The 21578-nt window shown below is 40.3% G+C and overlaps 1 protein-coding gene across 1 annotated transcript in view; it reads left to right on the top strand.

Moving 5' to 3' along the window:
- Gnb4 (G protein subunit beta 4) overlaps window positions 1-12100 on the top strand; it is a 39966-nt gene extending 27866 nt beyond the window's left edge. The window contains exons 6-10 of the mRNA XM_090342458.1: window positions 94-256; window positions 1729-1795; window positions 1905-2106; window positions 4888-5104; window positions 11140-12100. Coding sequence (XP_090198584.1) covers window positions 94-256; window positions 1729-1795; window positions 1905-2106; window positions 4888-5104; window positions 11140-11246 — 756 coding nt within the window. The 3' untranslated portion in view covers window positions 11247-12100. The remainder of the gene's footprint in view (window positions 1-93; window positions 257-1728; window positions 1796-1904; window positions 2107-4887; window positions 5105-11139) is intronic.
- Window positions 12101-21578: the final 9478 nt, after the last annotated feature.

The raw sequence follows: 21578 nt of genomic DNA, 5'->3' as shown, positions 1-21578 counted from the left end.
ACTTTGACTTAATTGTAGATAGAATTACAAATGACTTGGTTTCTTGTGTTATTTCCTCAGTCATAGTGTCTGTGCTTTATATTTATGCCCTAGATGCATGCTATTCCTCTGAGGTCCTCCTGGGTGATGACCTGTGCTTATGCCCCTTCTGGTAACTATGTTGCGTGTGGAGGTTTGGACAACATCTGCTCTATATACAACTTAAAAACCAGAGAGGGGAATGTGAGAGTTAGCCGGGAGCTGCCAGGTCACACAGGTGAGCATCACTAAACACTCTTCCTTTCTCCTCCACCACACTGCCTAGCACTGCTTTCCTATACACACAATAAATTGTGCTCCACTGGCTAAAGAATGGGTGATAACTGAAGAATGGAAATTACTATGAAGTAGGAAAAGAATAACTTTTAATTATTTCATTGCTGGGGATTAGACCCAGGTAGATGCTCTACCACTGAACTGCACTTACAGCCCTATAATTTGTGTGTGTGTGTGTGTGTATGTGTGCGCGTGTGCGCGTGTGCGCACGCGTGCGTGTGCGTGTGCTACTATGCCACTACCAGGGCTTGAACTTGGGGCCTTAGGTGCTTAAGTGGTTTATTCACTGAAGGTTGGCAATTTACCATTTGAGCCACACCTCTACTTCTGGCTTGTTGCTGGTTGACTGGAGATAAGAGTTTCACAAACTTTTACCCAGGCTGGCTTTAAATCTTGATTCTCAGGTCTAAGCCTTCTGAGAAACTAGGATTATAGTGTACGCCACCAGTACCTGGCTACCAGCTCCGTAATTATTGTATTTGGAAAATAACATAATAAAAATAGTGATTTGCTCCGAAAAATCCAGTCAGTAATGAAAAATGTGTTTTTTTATTTATTTTATATTTTTATTTTTATTTTTTGCCAGTCCTGGGCTTGAGCTCAGCACTGAAGCCCAGCACTCAAGGCCTGAGCACTGTCATTGGACTTTCTCAAGGCTAGAGCTCTACCACTTGCGCCGCAGCACCACTTCTGGCTTTTTTCTATGTATGTGGTACCGAGGAATAGAACCCGGGTCTTTGTGCATGCTAGGCAAGCTCTCTACCACTAGGCCAAACTCCCAGCCCTGAAAAATATTTTTAAATGCAAGTTTTTCTTATTTTCTACCACACACCATTATGGGAGGTGCATCTGTACTCATGAAGTACTTTTTACTGTACAGCTGTCAGTATACATCTCATAATTCACGAGTAGCATTTGGTTAGGGCATTACTTAGGAATTTATTGATACTTAACTGTAATTTTGGCGTTACTACTCGACTGTACTTTCAAGTGGTGTTTCCCTGACATTTTCATATTTTGAAATACTGATACAGGTTAAATATTCAATGCTATATCTGTAGTGTGGTTCTACTTTCTCAGTTTAAGGTACTCTCTGGAATACTTAGCACTGTGTGTCATGGATCCTAGTTAGGTGTGCAGAGTAGCATGCTTCTGTTTCTAATGATCTTAAATGATGGGGACTGAGTCTTTGCTACTTTCATATCACCCTGTATCATTGACATATTGAGAACTCAGCAGAGCTTGTTGACAAAACTAGTTGCAGACAGCAGAGAATGTAAAGTAATTAAAATCAAAAGTAAAGTCATACTGACAAATATTTGTTGCCCATATATTTTATTTTTAAGAATCTTACTATTTCATAAGGATTCTTTATCAGTGATAATCTAAAATTTGCTGCTCTCTATGCTTTAGGCTACTTGTCCTGCTGTCGATTTTTAGATGACAGCCAAATCGTTACAAGTTCAGGAGATACAACTTGGTAAGTTTTCTTCAAGAAGAATGCTGATCTTGGGGGTGAGACTTCTAGTAACTGGGATAAAGATATAGTTATTGTATGTCTGTATACATATATTCTTTTTTATTTCTAGTGCTTTGTGGGACATTGAAACTGCCCAGCAGACCACCACATTCACGGGGCATTCTGGAGATGTGATGAGTCTTTCCCTTAGTCCTGACATGAGGACTTTCATTTCTGGTGCTTGTGATGCCTCTTCCAAGTTATGGGATATTCGAGATGGAATGTGTAGACAGTCTTTCACAGGACATGCCTCAGATATTAATGCTGTCAGTGTAAGTGAACAGTATTTTTAATGCAAGTATGGTTGTTTGAACTCTGTGTTATGAATTTAACAAATTGTTTTCAAAGATTCTTTTTTTCTTTTTGCAGTCCTGGGCTGGGCACTGTTCTTGGGCTTTCTCAAAGCTTTCTACCATGTGAGCCACAGCACCACTTTTGGCTTTTTCTGTATATGTGGTACCAAGGAATTGAACCCAGGGCTTTGTGTATGCTAGGCAAGCAATCTACTACTAAGCCATGCTTCCAGCCCTGTTTTCAGAGATTCTTATAAATCAGTAATGTGCACTTGTTAACAATCAACCAAGTAATAGTGTTGGACTTTTAAAAGTCTAATTCAGCCATATAACCCTGGCTGCTAACTCAAGAGGCTGAGATCTGAGGATCGCGGTTTAAAGCCAGCCCAGGCATGAAAGTGTATGAGACTCTTATCTCCAATTAACCAGCAGAAAACTGGAAGTGGCACTGTGGCTCAAGAGGTAGAGCAGTAGCCTTGAGCTGAAGACCTCAGGGACAGCACCCAGGCCCAGAATTCAAAACCCCTCGACTGACAAAAAAAAGCTGGGCCCAGTGGCACACACCTGTAATCCTAGCTACTGAGGAGGCTGAGATATAAGGATTGCTATTCAAAACCAGCCTGGCATTAAAGTCCATGAGACTCTTGTCTCCAATTAACTACCAGAAAATCAGAAATAGCACTGTGGCTCAAGGGGTAAAGCAATATCCTTGAGCTCTTTGAAGAGCTCAGGGACAGCACCCAGGGCCAGAGTTCATAGTCTCACAACCAACAAAAACAAAAAGTTTAATCATAGGTCTATGTTTTTTTATTTGTTTTTGAAATCTGAAAGTTTTATTTCCAGAATTCCCCTCTCCCCTCTCCTCTCCTCCCCCTTTCCCCTCTCTCTTCTCTCCTCTCCCCTTGCCAGTCCTGGGGCTTGGACTCAGGGTCTGAGCACTGTCCCTGGGCTTTCTCAAGCCTAGAGTTCTACCGTTTGAGCCACAGCACCATTCCCAGCATTTTCTGTATATGTGGTATGGAAGAATCAAACCCAGGGATTTGTGCATGCTAGGAGAACACTTATTTCTAGGCTATGCTCCCGCCCTCCTTGGCTTTTTTGCTCAAGGCAAAGCTCTACCTGTTGAGCCCCACCTGGGCCTTCAGCTCTTTGGTTAATTTGAGTTAAGAGTTTTATAAGCTTTTTTATCTAAGCTAACTTTGAACTAGCTCCTTACTTCCCTGCCTTTTGAGTAGCTAGGATTACAGGTGTGAGCTTTTTCTATGTATGTGGTACTGAGGAATCAAACCCAGGCTTCTTGCATGCTAGGCAAGCACTTTACCAGTAGGCCACACTCTTGGCCTGCCTGGCCTCTTTCTGTTCCAGACTAGTAGTCTACCACTTGAGCACCATTTCTGGATTTTTCTGTGGTGAATGGAGAGAAGAATCTCACACAGCTTCCTGCTGGGGCTAACTTCAAACCGTGATCCTTAGATCTCAGCCTCTTGAGCAGCTTGGAGTATAGGCATGAACCACTAGTGCTCAGCAAAAACTGATGTATACTTTTGTTGTTGTTGTTAATCCTGGAGCTTGAACTCTGGGCCTGGGCACTGTCCCTGAGCTCTTTAGCTCGAGGCTAGTGTTCTACCACTTGAGCCACAGACTCACTTCCAGTTTTCTGGTGGTTAACTGGAGGTATGAGTCTTACAGCCGGGAGTTTGGCCTAGTGGTAGAATGTTTGCCTAGCATACATGAAGACCCGGGTTTGATTCCTCAGTACCACATACATAGAAAAAGGCAGAAGAAGCTGGGCATGGTGGCTCATGCCTGTAATCCTAGCTACTCAGGAGGCTGAGATCTGAGGATCCTGGTTTAAAGCCAGCCTGGGCACTAAAGACTATGAGACTCTTATCTCCAATTAACCACTAGAAAAACGGAAAGTGGGGCTTTTGCTTCATGGGTTAGGGTGGTAGTCTTGAGCTGAAGAGCTCAGGGACAGCTCCCAGGCCCAGAGTTCAAACCCCCATGACCCCCAAAAGAAGAAAAAAAAGAAGAAGCCAGAAGTGATACTGTGGCATAAATGGTAGAGCTCTAACCTTGAGAAAGTCCAAGGACAGTGCTTAGGCCCTCAGTTCAAGTTGAAGGCCAGAATGGCAAAGAGAGAGAGGGAGGGAGGGAGGGAGGGAGGGAGAGAGGGAGGGAAGGAGAGAGAGAGAGAGAGAGAGACAGACAGACAGACAGACAGACAGACAGACAGATAGATAGGAGGCTGTCTTCAAACCTCAATCCACAGATGTCAGTTTCCTGAACACTAAGATTACAGGCCCAGCTTATGTAATCTTTTATGAAGTCTTTCCTGTTTAGTTCTTAGAGTAGCAGTGTGTATTATTTCTTTGGGTATAGATGCACATATCTATATATATTATTAGTTATTGAATACTAATTTAAATTATTTAAAACATTTTAGTGAGGGCTAGAGCCCATACTTATTTATGTTTGCTGTGAACGGCTGTGTACTTTTGTATATCATTTATTCAGCCCAGAATATTTAAAAAGCTTACCCAAGCAAGGTGGGGAATTTCCAGTTTAAGGCCAACATAGTTTATGGAAGGAGACCTTGTCTCCAAAAACAAAAAGGGCCCTGGGATACTTGTACAGCAAGTAACAAGTTTGGAATTTGAATCTAGATCTACCTTATTCCCAACTCTTTTGTTAATGATACTGTATCCCCATATTTTGTATGTTTGTCCATGTAAAACGTGTTTATTGTTTTCCTTCTAGTTTTTCCCAAATGGATATGCCTTTGCCACTGGCTCTGATGATGCTACTTGTCGACTCTTTGACCTTCGTGCAGACCAAGAGTTATTATTGTATTCTCATGACAATATCATCTGTGGGATCACTTCCATTGCCTTCTCAAAAAGTGGGCGCCTCCTGCTAGCTGGTTATGATGACTTTAATTGTAATGTGTGGGACACCCTAAAAGGAGATCGTGCAGGTTAGTAAATAAGTCCACACTGGGTTCTGATTATTAAGAAGCCACATTGGGGCTGGGAGCATGGCCTAGTGGTAGAGTGTTTGACTCACATGCATGAAGACCTGGGTTCGATTCCTCAGTACCACATACATAGAAAAAAAGCAGGAAGTGGTGCTGAGGCTCAAGTGGTAGAGCTCTAGCCTTGAGAAAGTCCAAGGACAGTGCTCAGGCCCTGAGCTCAAGCCCAAGACTGGCAAAAAAAAAGGGGGGGGGGGCGGGGAGAGTAGAAGAAGATGAACCTGAAGAGGTTACCATAAATAGTTTCCCCAAACCTCCATGGGCAGTGTTTCCCTTGGGGTCCAGCTGCCTTCTACAGGCTGATTTTCTTCTATTATATTTTCATTATTTTCAAGTTTTACAGAGGGTACACCATTTAACAAATCAGTTTTTAAGTACAATGTGTCTTGGTAGACTTTACTCCCATATTTAGATTATTTTTCCATATCTTTTTGTTTTCTGAAGAGTAAAGATTAAGCTCTATACTATCACCTTATTTGGTAAATGTTGCTATAATAAATATAACCCACTGTGGCCTTTTGGAAATGATATCTTCTTTGTGATCTAACGGGTATTATGAGGGCTATTAATTGTCTTTGTTCTGGAATAGATTGTATACGGGAGAGAACATAAACCCTTCATCTTTCCTCCTCATCCTGTGCAGTTTCACCTGATGGTTCTGCAGTATAATGCACATCAGGTCATATGGGACCAAATTATGTTAGTATCTGTTAACCTGCTATCACAGATAGCAAGGGTTTAGCTTTAATATTCCTGCTACCAGAATAGCCACAATCCTCCTACCCTCCAATTTTGTTATTTAACAAACAACATTTAGTGTTTTTATAAATGGCAGCTCTTTTTTATAGAATTACCGCTGCATAGTGAGAAACGGTATGACGTCTTAACACAGTGGGTTTGTTTTTTTTTTTCCAGTCCTGGGGTTTGAACTCAGGACCTGAGTACTGTTCCTGGGCTTTCTCAGAGCTGGAGCTCTACCACTTGAGCCACAGCACCACTTCTGGCTTTTTCTATGTATGTGGTACCAAAGAATCAAACCTCGGTCTTCATGCATGATAGGCAGGCACTCTACCACTAGGCCAGACTCCTAGCACCTAACACAGTGGGGGTTTTTTTGTTTTGTTTTTTGTTGTTTTTTGTTTTTTTGCCAGACATGGGCTTGAGCTCAGGGCCTGAGCACTGTCCTTGGACTTTCTCAAGGTTAGAGCTCTACCACTTGAGCCTCAGCACCATTTCTGGCTTTTTCTATGTATGTGGTACCGAGGAATCGAACCCAGGTCTTCGTGCATGCTAGGCAAGCACTCTACCACTAGGCCAAACTCCCGGCCCCCTAACACAGTGTTTTTATATTCCCCAGAATTTAAAAATTCTAATGTGCTTCTCACTGATGAATACTAGTACTTGGTGCCAGTTTTGACTTGAGTGGTCTATTTTCTTTTTATGGCAGTACTGGGGTTTGAACTCAGGGCCTCTGACTTTCACTTAGCTTTATTCCTCAAGACTCATATGGTTGTCACTGAGTCACAGGTCTGCTTCAAGCTTTTACTTGTTCATTAGAAATAAGAGACTTGGGCCGGGAGTTTGGCCTAGTGATAGAGCGCTGGCCTCGCATGCATGAAGACCCGGGTTCAATTCCTCGGTACCACATACATAGAAAAAGAAGCTGGAAGTGGTGTTGTAACTCTAGTGGTAAAGCACTAGCCTTGAGAAAGCACAAGGACAGTGTTCAGGCCCTGAGGTAAAGCCCCAGGACTGGCAAAAAAGTAAAAATAAAAATAAGAGACTTGCAAACTTGTTTGCCCAGGTTAGCTGTGATACTCAGCTATAAGCTTCCTGACTAGTTAGGATTACAAGTGTAAGCCAATGGCACCTGGCTTGCAGTCTGTTTTTACCCCCTGTACGGGGGTGGCCCTATTTTCTTATTTTGTTTCTGTAGTGCTTATAGGTAGAAACCAAGGCCCAAGCATGCCAGGAAAGTGTTTTGCCACCTAGCTACATCTCCAACCGATAGTGAACCTTTGACCTGTAAAATTATACCCCACCCTACTGGAAAACTTCTGGAGCTTATTTGATTATGTTTCTTCTACTTTATTCTTTGCAGAACTCTAGTATTATTTGGATCCTAGGTTGGTTCTGTCAGTTGGTTTGTTCGTTTCAAAAAGGGTGTAGGTTCCAGCCTGGCGTGGAGCTTGCGAGCCATCACTTCAGTATCGAAAGTGCTCTGATTACAGATGTGTAACATCATTACTGGCAGCTTTTGATTTTTTCCTGTCCTGTGGCTTGAACTCAGGGCCTGGCCCTGTCCTTGAGTGTTCTTAAGGCTACCACTTTACCACTTAAGCCACTTCAGGCTTTTTCTGTGTATTTGGTACAGAGGAAGCCAGCCATGGGCTTCGTGTAAGCTAGGGAAGCACATAACCACTAGGCCATGCACTGTATCCCTGTATTTTTTTTTCCCTTATCTTTTCTGTTTTGGTACTGAGGATCAAACCCAGGACTTGCTAGGCAAGTGCTTTGCCACTCAACTATATCCCAGCCCTCTGGCAACTTTTTTTTTTAAATCACATTTTCTGTCTTCTGTCTCTGTCTTTCCTTCCTTCCTTTTCTTTCCCCCCTCCCTTCCTAACTTCTTTCTTTTCTTTTCCTCTTTCCCTTCCTTTCTTTACTCTTTCCTTTTTTCTTTTCCTTCCTTTTCTTTCAGGGCTTCATTTTTTTCCCTTAGCATTTTTGTTCAGCGCTAATGCTCTACTACTTGAGCCACAAATCAATTTCTAGATTTTTGCTACTTAATTGGAGTGGAGATAAAAGGAATTATTCTGTCTGGTTGGCTTGGAATTTCAATCCTCAGATTCTAGCTTCCTGAGTAGCTAGGATTAGAATATATGAGTTATCAGTGCCCAGCTTCTTTTAAGATTTTTAAAATTTTCTTATTTTAAAATTTTAAGTAGTTATACAAAGGGGTTTCTGTTCAATGTGTCAATTTATGAATAGAATGCATCTTGGGGGGGGCTTGAACACAGAGCCTTGATTCTGTGGGGTGTGGGTGTGTGTGTTTGTGTTTGCTTGCCTGTTTGCCAGCCCTGGGACTTGAACTCAGAGCCTGGGCACTGCTCCTGAGCTTCTTTTGCTCAAGGCTAGCACTCTACCACTTGAACCACATCACCACTTCTTGCTTATTCTGTTTATGTGATACTGAGGATGTAAACTCAGGGCTTTAGGCATGCTAGGCAAGCACTCTACCACTAAACCACATTCCCAGCTCCTTTTTAGCTTTTGTACTCAAGGCTGGAACTCTACCATTTAAGCCACAGCCCCACTTCTGGCTCTTTGCTTGTTAATTGGAGATGAGAGTTTCATGGACTTTCATGCCTGGCCTGGCTTCTAATAGTGATCCTCGGAGTTTAGCCTGAGTAGCTAGGATTACATGCGTGAGCCTGTAATGGCCTGTGTGGCGTCATACCTTTTTTTTTTTTTTGGTTGGTCATGGTGCTTGAACTCTGGGCCTGGATGCTGTCCCTGTGCTCTTCAGCCTTTAGCTGAAGAGTGGAGCCACACCCCCACTTTCAGTTTTCTGGTGGTTAGTAGGAGATAAGATTCTCACAAATTTTCATTCCTGGGCTGGCTTTGAATCGTGGTCCTCAGATGTCAGCCTCCAGAATAGCTAGGATTACAGGCATGAGCCACCACGCCCGACTTCTTCACCCTTTTTAACACAACCCTATTGGTCCTGCTTGGTTCCACAGATTCCAGGTTTCACTACTAACTACCCTTTTGGAGGTTCTGCAGGTTCTGAACTCAGCACTTCGAGATATAGTAACTAAACACTATGTACCTTAAAAGCTTGTTGCTGTTACTTGTTCTCATTTTCTGACAGTCCTGTGGGTTCATATGTGTTGGTCTTTTAAACCCCTATGCAGTTGTTGGAGTTATTATTATTTTATATTTGCCAGTCATGGGGTTTCAACCCAGGGCCTGGGCTCTTTCCCTGAGTCTAAGTTAGCACTCTACCACTTGAGCCACAGTGCCATTTCCAACTTATCCTGTTTATGTTGTACTGAGGAAGCGAACCCAGGAATTCATGGATGGTAGGCAAGCACTCTACCACTAAGCCATCTTTCCAGCCCCAGCAATTAATTTTTTTAAAGCAGGAAGTACTTTGCTTGAACTGAACTGAGTAGTATTCATAATAAAATGCAATTAATTTTTTTAAAGCAGGAAGTACTTTGCTTGAACTGAACTGAGTAGTATTCATAATAAAATTAAAACGTAGTTTTCACTCTTTTCTTTGGCCAGTCCTGGGCTTAAACTCAGGGCCTGAACACTGTCCTTGGGCTTTCTCAAGGTTAGCACTCTACCACTTGAGCCATATCACCACTTCAAGCTTTTTCTGTGTATGTGGTATGGAGGAATTGAACCTGGGTCTTCATGCATGTTGGGCAAAGATTCTACCACTAGGCCAAACTCCTGGCCCAAGTTTTCACATTTTAATCCTAGGTTTTAGTTTTAATATTCTTTTTTAAAATATAGTTTTAGTATTCTTTGTGTACAGCTTTTTTCAAGCTGGCTTAGCTGGAACTTTTCACTTTATTTAACCACACATTAATTTCTTATTATTTCAACTCATAATGACAAATAGGCAGGATTATACCTCTGAAATACCAATTCCCAGCTGAAGTTTAACTTTTAATATAAAAAAACGTAAGGTTTGGGGTTGGAATGTCGTATACTGTTAGAATGCTTGCCTAGCATGCATGAAGCCCTGGATTTGATTCCTCAGGTCCACTTAAACAGAAAAGGTTTGAAATAATGCTGTGGCTCAAGTGGTAGAATAATAGCTTTGAACAAAATAAGGGACAGTGGGCAGGCCTTGAGGACAAGCCCCAGAACTGGCAAAACAACAGCAGCATAAAGCACACTAAAGTTTGATGGTTTTAGAAGGCTTTAAGAAATATTTGTGGTGCACAATTAAAAGAATAAACTTTAGTCAAAAATGGTTAAATTACTGGAAATGGTAATATAATGCATTTTATCATGTTTTTGTTTCTGTGTGAACAGGCTACTTCATTTAAAATTTTAACTTTGACTTGAGGTGTGGGTCAGAGTAGTAGAGCACTTGGGTAATATTTGTAAAGCCCTGAGTTCAATCAAAAGTACTACAGAATTTTAAGAAAAGATTTTTTTTTTGGAACTGGTGTTATGGCTCAGAGTAGTAGAGCACTAGCATAGAGCAAAAAGGCTCAGGCCCTGAGTTCAACAAGCCCCATGACCAACCAAAAAAAAAAAGATTAAAATTTTTTTAAAGTAGAATTGGAATATCATGAACCTATGAGAAATATAGAATAAACATATTCCTATTTTAGATAATTATAATTTTTGTGCTTTTTTGGGGGGGTGGGTTGGACAGGTTGAACACAAGGTCTCTTGCCAAATAAAATTTGGCTTTTCTGCTGAAAAGTAGCTCTCTGCCACTGAACCACACCTCCACTTTCAGCTTTTTGCTTGTTTGAATTGATATCCTCAGCTCTCAGCCTTTTGAGTAGCTAGTATTACAAATGTGAACCACCAGATTATTTTGGGCAGTATTGAGGTTTGAATTTAGGGACTTGAACTTGTTAGGCCATATTCCCAGTCATTTTAACTTTAGGTTTTGGATTGGTTCTTAAGATTTTTTTTTTTTTTTTTGGCCTGACTTGGGGCTTGAACTCTGGGCCTGGGCATTGTACTTGCACTTTTTTTCCAAGGCTAGCACTCTACCACTTAAGCCAAGCACCACTTTTAGCTTTTTCTGTGTATGTGGTACCAAGGAATTGAACCCAGGGCTTCATGCATTGTAGGCAGGCACTCTACCACTAGGCCACACTCTGGTCCTCTTACCTGTACCCCCTTATAGCTAGGGTGACAGGTGCGCACTACTGCTCCCTTCAAGATAAGTACTTATTTCCTTTAGTTGCTAACTTTGTACTGTATTTTATTTTTAGGTGTTCTTGCTGGTCATGACAATCGCGTCAGCTGTTTAGGTGTAACTGATGATGGCATGGCGGTGGCAACAGGATCTTGGGATAGTTTTCTGAGAATTTGGAATTAACTGTGCCATACATATTTTCTGTTCTCCATTGATACCTGGAGACGTCAGTGCTACAGCCCAGAGCTGTAAAAAAGAAAAATTTTCACCCATATTTGCAGGTGAAGATTTTTTTCTACTGAGATTATTAAATGCAAAAAATAGCTTTCAGTGAACTAACTGTTGAATTATTGTTTGAGTGGAATAATTATTTCTTTGTGTGGAGTAGAATAAGCACTTTAGATGATCAATGAGTTTGCATCTTAAACTTTGTATACATAAGAAATGTCACATTTTTTGAGTTTTGTAATTAAGACACAGTAATGGATAGGAGAAGTATTATGTGTGTGTTTTAAGGAAATCTCCTTGAATTTTTTTCATTGCCTCTTAAATCTAAAAGTGATTCTTGAAATCGCCAAATAAGAGTGTGAGGCCCTGAGTTCAAACCCCAGAATAGGCACACACACACAAAAAAAATATCAACAAGTGATTCCTTAATAGTTGAGTGTTGCTAGGTAACAGGTAGTAATGAGTCTCGAGAGGAGCAGGTCCTTTGGTATGCTAGCAGCCCACCTACTCATATTCAGGCAGTGGATGGAGGAAGTCAGCATGAATGATTTTGGAGAAGTGTCGATTCACTAGCATTCATTTATCATTGTAACAAGGTAGCTGATGAACGGAGGAGAAAGTCTGAATTGGAGATAAACTATTTGTGCCTTCCTATTTTCTTCCCCCACCCCTGCCTTTTTTTCTCCCCCGCCCTTCCTCCCCCAAGTGGTGGTGGGGTGGAATCCAGGGCCTTGTGACTGCTAGGTAAATGCTCTGTCATTGAGCTACACCCTAGCTCCCCTACACACACACACTCTCTCCTCCCCCTCTCCCTCCCCCCCTTCTCTCTCTTTCTCTCTCTTTCTCTCTCTCTCTCTCTCTCTCTCTCTCTCTCTCTCTCTCTCTCTCTCTCTCTCTCTCTCTCTCTCTCTCTCTCCTCTCTCGCTCTCTCGCTCTCGTCCTTGGACACTTTTTGGTCAAGGCTAGAGCTCTGAGCCACAGTGCCACTTCTGGCTTTTTCTGAGTATATGGTACCAGGGAATCCAACCCAGGGCATCATGCATGCTAGGTGAGCACTCTACCACTAGGCTACGCCCCCAGCCCCCAGCTCTCTTAAAAAGCACTTAAGCTTCATATTCTCTGTAGTTTTTCTCTCTTTAGCACAAAATAATGGTTTCCAAGAGGCTTCAGAGAATATCTAGATTTTTGTGACCCTGTTTTAAACCAAAACATTCCTAAGACCACTTTAAGAGGATGAAGAGAATTCCATGCCTTCCTTATTTAAAGATACTTTTTCTCTTTGATTTTTCTCTTACAGAATGATGTAAATGACAATACAAGTTTGTTAGTCTTGCTTGATACTAAAGTTACAGGTTATTCTAATATATGAAGGTGCATGGTGCTTTTCGTTAGCAACTTTGTAACTTGTCACTATTGAGATAGTTCCATGTTAATTTTTGATCATCTGTAACCCTAACCTTCTCACAAATTTTACCTGTGAATTTTCAGCTTTATGCTCTGTAGGTGCAGATACATGCACCAAGTGTAATGACATATCAGTATTAAGGTCAATTGATATAAAATGAGACAAATTGATAAAAAGCAAAATAATATTTTAGAGGGCATCTGAATGTATATTTTTGTTTTTAATTGTATTTTATTGTTGAAATAATGTACAGAGGGGTTACATTTGTCAAATAATGGTTGCATTACTTTTCAAACCTTGATACCCCTTCTCACGTTTTTGTCCCCCTTTTTCCTCTCCCCATGTGAATGTATATTTGTATTTTCAATAAGATTTCTATGGATATTTAAAAACTACAACTCTTTTTGATAGGCACATTTTATTTCTTTTCATTAATCTTTTTGTGGTGCTGGGGGAAAAACTCAGGGCCTTATGCATAGTCTGCCACTGTGTTTTAGCCCCAGCCTGAGATGAGGCAATTTTAAAGGATTATATTCTCCTAAAGTAGGTAGAAAACATTCCCATTACTTCAAAAGAAAAAAAATAAAAACCGATGTATGTGCTCTTCTGCTTAAAAGTTATTATAAAAATATAATAGAAAGACATAATATTGAGCAGAAGAATTGTATGCTCTTAAAATATTTTAAAGTAACACTTTAATTTTATTAAAGCTTGTGCAGAGAGTAAAGTAATTCCTGTATATACCAGGCAACTGACAACTAATCACTATTGAAAATCTGTGGCTAATTGTCCACAGAACTGACTAGTGATAAAGTAATCAATTTCATTTCTACAAGCATTATCTTACTAGTTAAATCATAGCTATTTGTCTAATTTTGTAGTGCTTGTCTTTCTAAAATAAGAATGTATGATTTGTAGATTACATTGTGTAGTTTGGATTTCAGTTTATTTTTAATGTTTAAGACTTTTTTTTTGGTTGCCAGTCCCGGGGCTTGAACTCAGGGCCTGAGTGTTATACTTGCGCTTTCTCAAGGCTCCCGCTCTACCACTTGAGCCACAGTACCATTTCTGGCTTTTTTTATGTATGTAGTACCAAGGAACCAAACCCAGGTCTTCCTGCATGCTAGGCAAGCTCTCTACCACTAGGCCAAACTCCTAGCCCTAGTGTTTAAAAATGACTAGTTGTGCCGGGTGCAGTGGCTCATGCCTGTAATCCTAGCTACTCAAGAGACTGAGATCTCTGGATTGAGGTTCAAAGGCAGCCAGCCACAAAAAGACTTGAGACTCTTATCTCCAATTAACTTCTGGAAAACGGAAACTGGGGCTTGGCTCTAAAGTAGGGCAGTAGCCTTGAACTGAAGAGCCCAGCGACAGTGCCCAGGCCGAGTTTAAGCCCCCCCCCCCAAAAAAAACTAGTTGCAAAGAATTTGCATCAAGTTATTGGTGCCTATTTTTATTTTTCCCCATTTGTGAAACATTTAAACAATGTGCCTCAACAGATTGTTATCAAAATGCAGGCTTTGTGATCCAACTTCTATCTTCTTCCTCCCAACACTTGGTCTCTCTCAGGACTGTTTCAGTGTGATGGTGGGGCGGGCTGGCTTTAGATTCAGCCTCTGTCATATTTTCCTCAGCTTCCTGAATAGCTAGGGCTACGGGCATGTACCACAAAACTGCCTTTGGCAAGAGTAAAATTTAAAGGCACACACTCTTTTAGAAAAGAACACAATTACAACTGGGTACAGATCTGTAATCTTAGCTACTGAGAAAGCTGAGATCTAGAGATGGCAGATCAAAGCCTCCCTGGGCAAACAAATAGGAAGCAAAAAGCTGAAAGTGGAGGTATGCCTCAAGTGGTAGAGCGTCAGTTAGAAAAGCTAAGGAAGAGAGTAAAGCTGAGTTCTGGCCCCAGTATTGCTGACACCACAAACAAAAAAACAAATGATCTCCCCATGAGGTGGGTATCCAAAAGCTTCACTCAAGACAGCGGCAAGGATACCACTATACTTTGACATACAGGCCTCACAGTTGTGCTGTTAGGGTCAGAAATGCAAGGTAGCCCTCCTTTGGTAATGTTTAATTCTAAATATGTAGAGACTAAGTTTTGGACTTTGTATTTCAAAAGCAAGAGAACCTAATAAGCAATTTTCATTTTAACTGACTTAACATAAGCAGGTTACTCTTCATGGGTGATACTAAAGTAGTCTCCATAAATAATGGATATTAGTGCTTCTGGGATATTAAAGAAATTTTCATGTTTTATTGCTAAAAATGTCCTGTTTTATTTCCTGTATCCCCGTTGATATTAACACTAATGTGTTAGTTTAATTGTGCATATTTTCCGTGTAAAGGGAAATTTGTGCTTTGTGGTGAATGTCTCACATCTTAAGTTGTAATATGATACTTGGGTTTTTTTTTTGTGGGTCATGGGACTTGAACTCTGGGCCTGGGTGTAATCTAAGCTAACAAGGCTACCACTCCACTTCCAGTTTTTTGGTGATTAATTGGACTGACTTTTTACTGCCAGGGCTGGCTTTGAACCATGATCCACAGGTCTCAGCCTCCTTAGTAGCTAGGTGTAAGCCATTGTGCCCAGCTTTTGTTTCTTATTTTTTATTAGCTTGGTGAAGAATAACTAAACATCTACCAGGTGAGCTGTCATGGGTCTAGCAATGAATGTTCTAAGAATTTTTTAGATATGTCAGGTTTGTTTTTTTAGTTTTTTTAACTAATCCTGAACTTGGGGCCTGGGTGCTGTGAGCTTTTTTTGTTCCAGGATAGTGCTCTACCATTTTAGCCACATTTCTGGCTTTTTGATGGTTCACTGAAGATAAACCCAGGCTTGTTTCAAACTGCTGTCTTCAGATCTATGTCTCCTGAGTAGCTAGGATTTTTTCTTTTCAAGTTTTAAATTTAGTCCCAGGTTCAGCTTTACCTTTCTTTTCCTAAACTGTTTGTGTCCTATTAGGATTTTCAAACCTCCCATAGTAGATACCATATAAGAAAGTGGCATAATGAACAAAACTAATGTATTAAATTAACTAGGTAAAATGTCATGTATACGTTTGATTCACTTTTCTTCAACTGCTTCAAATTCAATGCTATATTATAAAGTATCAGTTATAATAGCTACTCATTTGTTAGTGATAGATGGATGGTAATTCATGTGGTATTTAGCATATGTTTTGCATGTTGATAAATTTTTTTCTGTCTTTTTCCAGTGACTGATATTGTGAATACATCTATGACAAGCATTTTTGGAAAATTTTGTTTCAAATGGTGTTAAATGTACCTAGCAAAATCTTACATTTTACAGTATTTTTTTGATAATAGAATCTGAGTGATGTACTTGGTAGTATATATATTCCATGTCTTTGAGGGTTTTTTTTGGGGGGGGGGGAGGTTTTTTACACAATGGTGCTCTTACTGTTTTCTCTTTCAAAGAAGCATTTGAACATTGGCATCTTCTCACTCAGAGGTGTCCATAGCTTAATGTTCTTAACATTGCTTATAATATTTTACTGTTAAGGCATTTCAAAGATGATTTTCTTGACTAGAGTAGTATTTGCACATTTGTGATAAACTGTTAGTATGTCTAATATATAAGTAAACACACTAAAGCTTTAAAACTTAACTGGATGTGTGCCATGATTTAAAAGTATTTATAGATCTTTCATATAATGGTTCATTCCTTTATTTGTACAGTTGCATTGTGAAATATTGCCATGAATTGGTATTGTAATCAATAAAAAGCTTTTAACTAGAGTTTGTTGTATGTTTTAAGGCAATATTTAATAAGATTTAAAAAAATTAAACTCTCAAATTCACTATTTCATAATTATTGAATGAAGTAAACAATGTTATTTCCTGATTGCTAGATTGTTAAAAGACCAGAAAGCAAGTCATTCTTCCCTTGAAGTAAGGTAATTTAGTTTTTTCCTGTTGAATTTTTAAAATAGACAGTTTCTTACAGAATTATTCTTTCCTCTCATGAAAACCTTAAGATTTCTGAGAAAATTTAGATGTTACTCCAGTTGCCCAGAAAATAAGACTTGACAGATGAAACTACATCAAATTAGTTTCTGCATAGTACCATAGTGGAACTCACTGGTGTGATTAATATACTTTAAAAAATTAGCTTGTAGTTAGGTGTTGGTGGCTCATACCTGTAATTCTAGCTATTCAGGAGGTTGAGATCTGAGGATCACAGTTGAAAGTCAGCCTCAGGCAGCAGTTAACCACCAAAAAGCTTGCTAGCTCAAAGTGGTAATAATTAAGCACAGAAGCTCAGGGATAGAGGCCAGGCCCTGAGGTCAAGCCTCACAAAAAGGATGGAGGGGGTCACCAGCCAGAATATGGAAGTTTAATGAAGAGGGTAAATGAGAATGAATATGGCTGAAGCAGCTTACTAGAATGTATGAAACTAAAACAGTGAAACCAGTTGAAGTTGCTTTAAAAGGGAGTAATGCAATAGACAAAAGAGGTGAGGTTGACCATGATACACTGTTCATTGTGTGGAAATAACTAATGTATGCTAGAGACAGAGACAAAGAAGGACTGAGGGAGAGAAGAAATGGAGAAGGGAGAGACATAAAGACAAGATGTCCTGGGGGGGGGTACTGAATTGCCTATAATTTTCATTCCTAATGTGGAAAGTCTCCACCGTGGTGGTGTATAACATCCTTTATGCCTTCAATACTTGACCAGGTGAAGCAAATCTTATTAATATAATTACATGAGCCAGTCAACTCAAGATTATTTACACACTACCAAAAAAGTTAAGAATGATTAAAACTCAGTATAAATGTTTCATTTATCAACTATCAAGCAAACATTTTTCATCTTTTTTTTTTTTTTTTGCCAGTCATGGGCTTGAGCTCAGGGCCTGAGCACTGTCCTTGGACTTTCTCAAGGCTAGAGCTCTGCCACTTGAGCCACAGCACCACTTCCGGCTTTTTTCTATGTATGTGGTACCGAGGAATTGAACCCAGGTCTTCATGCATGCTAGGCAAGCACTTTAACCACTAGGCCAAACTCCCGGCCCCACATTTTTCATCTTGCAAGCTTGCTTTCAAATTTTTGTACTAGCTTAAGATTATAATCCTTATAATCCTGCAAACATACATAGTAAATAGGTATATGTGTAATGACTTTGAACTTTACAAGTCACAATACACAACTGCTGACTCATTTATGGACCAAGCCATAGGTAGGCTATGTCCAGGCATGAGAATTGATTTTTTATTATTTCAGTGTTTCATTCCCCAAATTCACACATTAGTAAAACTGATCAGCTGGAACTACAAACTAGTGATATAAAACTTGCTATACCAGCAACATTGTACCAGTGACTCCCCAAACTGTACTGTGCATCAGGATCACTACAAGGGGCTTATTAAAACATAATTGCTACTTAGCACTGGAAGTTCACTGCTTTATCCTAGATACTCAGGAGGCAGAGATCTGAGGATTGTTGTTTAGAGCCAGGCTGTGCAGGAAAGTATGGGAGATTCTTATCTCCAATTAACCAGAAAAAAATTCAAGAAGAGAGGGAGTGGTTCACCAGCCTGTTGAGTTCAATTCCAAGTAGTTTCCCCCCCCCTCCCCTGAACAACCATAAAACCACCACAACAGAAATGGCTCTATTCCAAATCTGGTTTATCTGATCCCACATCTGAATTGAAGGATAGTTCTTACAAGTTTGGAAGTAATGTAGGTACCAAATGTTGAGAACCTCTGCGTTATACGACGTAGGTGACATCAAAAGCCTGTGTACTAAACGAATCAGAGAAAGGCTGGATAAGTGGGACTGCATTAAACTGCAGAGCTTCTGTATGGCAAAGGACATAGCTAGCAAATTAACTAGAAAGCCCACAGAGTGGGAGGAGATCTTCACTAACATACAACAGACAAAGGCCTCATATCTAAAATATATCAACAGCTCAAAAAATTGAATCACTCCAAAACTAACCTCCAAAGAAACAACCATCCCATTAAAAGATGGGCCAAAGACAAACAGAGTCTTCTCTGAAGAAGAAACAAAAATGGCCTATAGACACATGAAGAAATGCTTGACTTCTCTTGTCATAAAAGAAATGCAAATCAAAACAACTCTTAAGATTCGATCTCACTCCAATTAGAATGGCCAGGATCAAGAAATCTAATAACAGATGCTGGAGGGGATGTGGCCAGGAGGGATCACTATTACACTGTTGATGGGAGTGCAAACTCATTCAACCACTATGGAAAGCAGTATGGCAGTTCCTCAAAAGAAATAATGTAGATCCCCCCTATACCCATCAATTCCACTACTTGGCATCTACCCAATTGTCCAGAAACAAGGACATACTAAATCCACTAGCACAGTGATGTTCATTGCAGCACTATTTACCATAGCAAAGATATGGAACCAACCCAAATGTCCCTCAGATGATGATTGGATCAACAAGATGTGGTATTTATACACAATGGAAAACTATGCTGCTGTCAGAAAGAATGACATCGCCCCATTTGTAAGGAAATGGAAAGACTTAGAAAAAAATCATATTAAGTGAAGTAAGCCAGACTCGAACATAGGCCCAATAGTCTCCCTCATTTGTCATAATCTCCTAGCAGAGATTCACAATAGAACAAAATCTAGATACATAAGGCCATATAGTATGACACTAAATGTAAGGACCTCAAGGATACAGAAACAAAAGCCATATGTTGAGTGATTGTTGTGATCAAAATTCAAAGCCAGCCCAGGCACACAAAAGGACCTAACAGTCTTATCTGGAATTTACCTCTAGAAAACTAGGAAGTGGAGCCTGGGCTCTAGGATAGGAAATGGGGCTTGACTCAAGGGTAGAGCAGTAGCCTTGAGCTGAAGAGCTCAGGGACAGCACCCAGGCTAAGTTCAAGCCCCATGACCTACACAACAAGAACAACAACAACGAAGTGTGTATTTAGACACAACTTTTAACCTAAATTAGCAGTATTCAATTTTAGGATTTGCCTTCTCATGTTGTAACTGTCCCTAAATCTTATCGGTAGCTTATATAATTTGGGTAGGTTATAAACTGGAAATGTTAAAAATTAAATGGTCAAATATATTTAAATTTAAATACTGCATTTTGAATATGTGACTTGCAGAAAAAATGTGAGTACTTTTGCAAGCCTCAACAATATATTTGCCTTCAAATACTTTGAAAAAGAGAACTGCCAGGTGCCAGCTGCTCATGCCTGTAATCCCACTCTGGAGGCTGAGATCTGAGGATCCTGATTCAAAGCCAGCCCAAGCACAAAAGTCCATGAGACTCTTACCTCCAATTAACTACCAGACGACCAGAAATGGCACTGTAGTTCAGAGTGGTAGAGTACTAGCCTTGAGCTGAAGAGCTCAGGGGTAGTACCCAGGCACAGAGTTCAAGCCCCAGCAACAATAACAGCAAAAAGAACTGTGAAAGAGCAACTAGCACTCAGGAACCTAAAGACTTGAGTATTATAAAAAGAAAGAAAAGCTTATAATTTTGTCCCACCTGTAAAAAAAGAAACCTAGTCAAATGCACTGTGCTCCCTGGTATTATGCTTCTTTTTTTTTTTTTTTTTTTTTTTTTGGTCATGGAGCTTGAACTCTTGAGCTTGGGCACTGTCCCTGATCTGTTCAGTCCAAGGCTAGTGCTCTACTAGTTGAACCACAGCACCACTTCCAGTTTTCTAGTGGTAAATTGGAGGTAAGAGTCTCATGGACTTTTTGTGCCCAGGCTAACTTTAATCATATCCTCCTGAGTAGCTTGGATTTTAGGCATGAGCCACTGGTGCCCGGTGTCTTGTACATTTTTAAACAAGCAATTAGGTGATGCTGATTGGTGGTCCTTTATTTTTAATAGCAAGGTCTGAGAATTAGGTAACTAAAAAAATGTTTCCATCTTTGTTTTATACATAAGCAGATATGACACTCAAACTCATTTCATTAACGTAAAAACTCCTGGGCCTGGAGTTTGGCCTAGTGGTAGAGTGCTTGGCTAGCATGCATGAAGACCCAGGTTCAATTCCTCGGTACCATATACACAGAAAAAGCCAGAAGTGGTACTGGGGCTCAAGTGGTAGATCTCTAGCCTTGAAAAAGCCCAAGGACAGTGCTCAGGCCCTGAGTTCAAGCCCCAGGACTAGCTAATAATAATAATAGTAATAATATAAAGTATAAACTATAGTAATAATTTTCAATGAAGTCTTGGGCAAATACTTAAGTAAAAGTAGAAGCCTCATTGGGAGTTGGGGGAAGGGAAGTAATATCTAGCAGTATCTGTAGTCAAAGGTTCTTTGAAGAACAGTTTTTGGGTTTTGTTTTTGTTTTTTTGCCAGTCATGGGGCTTGAGCTCAGGGCCTGAGCTCTGTCCTTGGACTTTCTCAAGGCTAGCGCTCTACCACTTGAGCCAAGCAACAGCACCACTTCCAGCTTTTTCCTATGTATGTGGTACCAAGGAATCGAACCCAGGTCTTTGTGCATGCTAGGCAAGCACTCTACCACTAGGCCAAACTTCCGGCACAACTTTTTTAAAGTATTTTTTCCTCCTCCTGGGAAACTACTAGCAAAGTGGAAGTATTTCTTAAAAAGTAGATAAAAATATCTACTGCTGGGCCATGAGTTTGGCCTAGTGATAAAGTGCCTGCCTAGCATGCCTGAAGACCCGGGTTCAATTCCTTGGTACCACATACATAGAAAAAAGCCAGAAGTGGTGCTGAGGCTCAAGTGGTAGAGCTCTGGCCTTGAGAAAGTCCAAGGATAGTGCTCAGGCCCTGAGCTCAAGCCCAGGACTGGCAAAAAAAAAAATCTACTGCTAAGCAGATTAGAGCTTGGTTAACACTTAGATAAGAGAAACACATCAAGAAACTTTAGA

Source organism: Megascapheus bottae, chromosome 1 (assembly GCF_031878675.1).
Source record: "Megascapheus bottae isolate mThoBot1 chromosome 1, mThoBot2.hap1, whole genome shotgun sequence".
Taxonomy (NCBI): Eukaryota; Metazoa; Chordata; class Mammalia; order Rodentia; family Geomyidae; genus Megascapheus; species Megascapheus bottae.
Note: the sequence above shows the minus strand (reverse complement) of the source record. Positions and strands in the feature narration are given on the sequence as shown.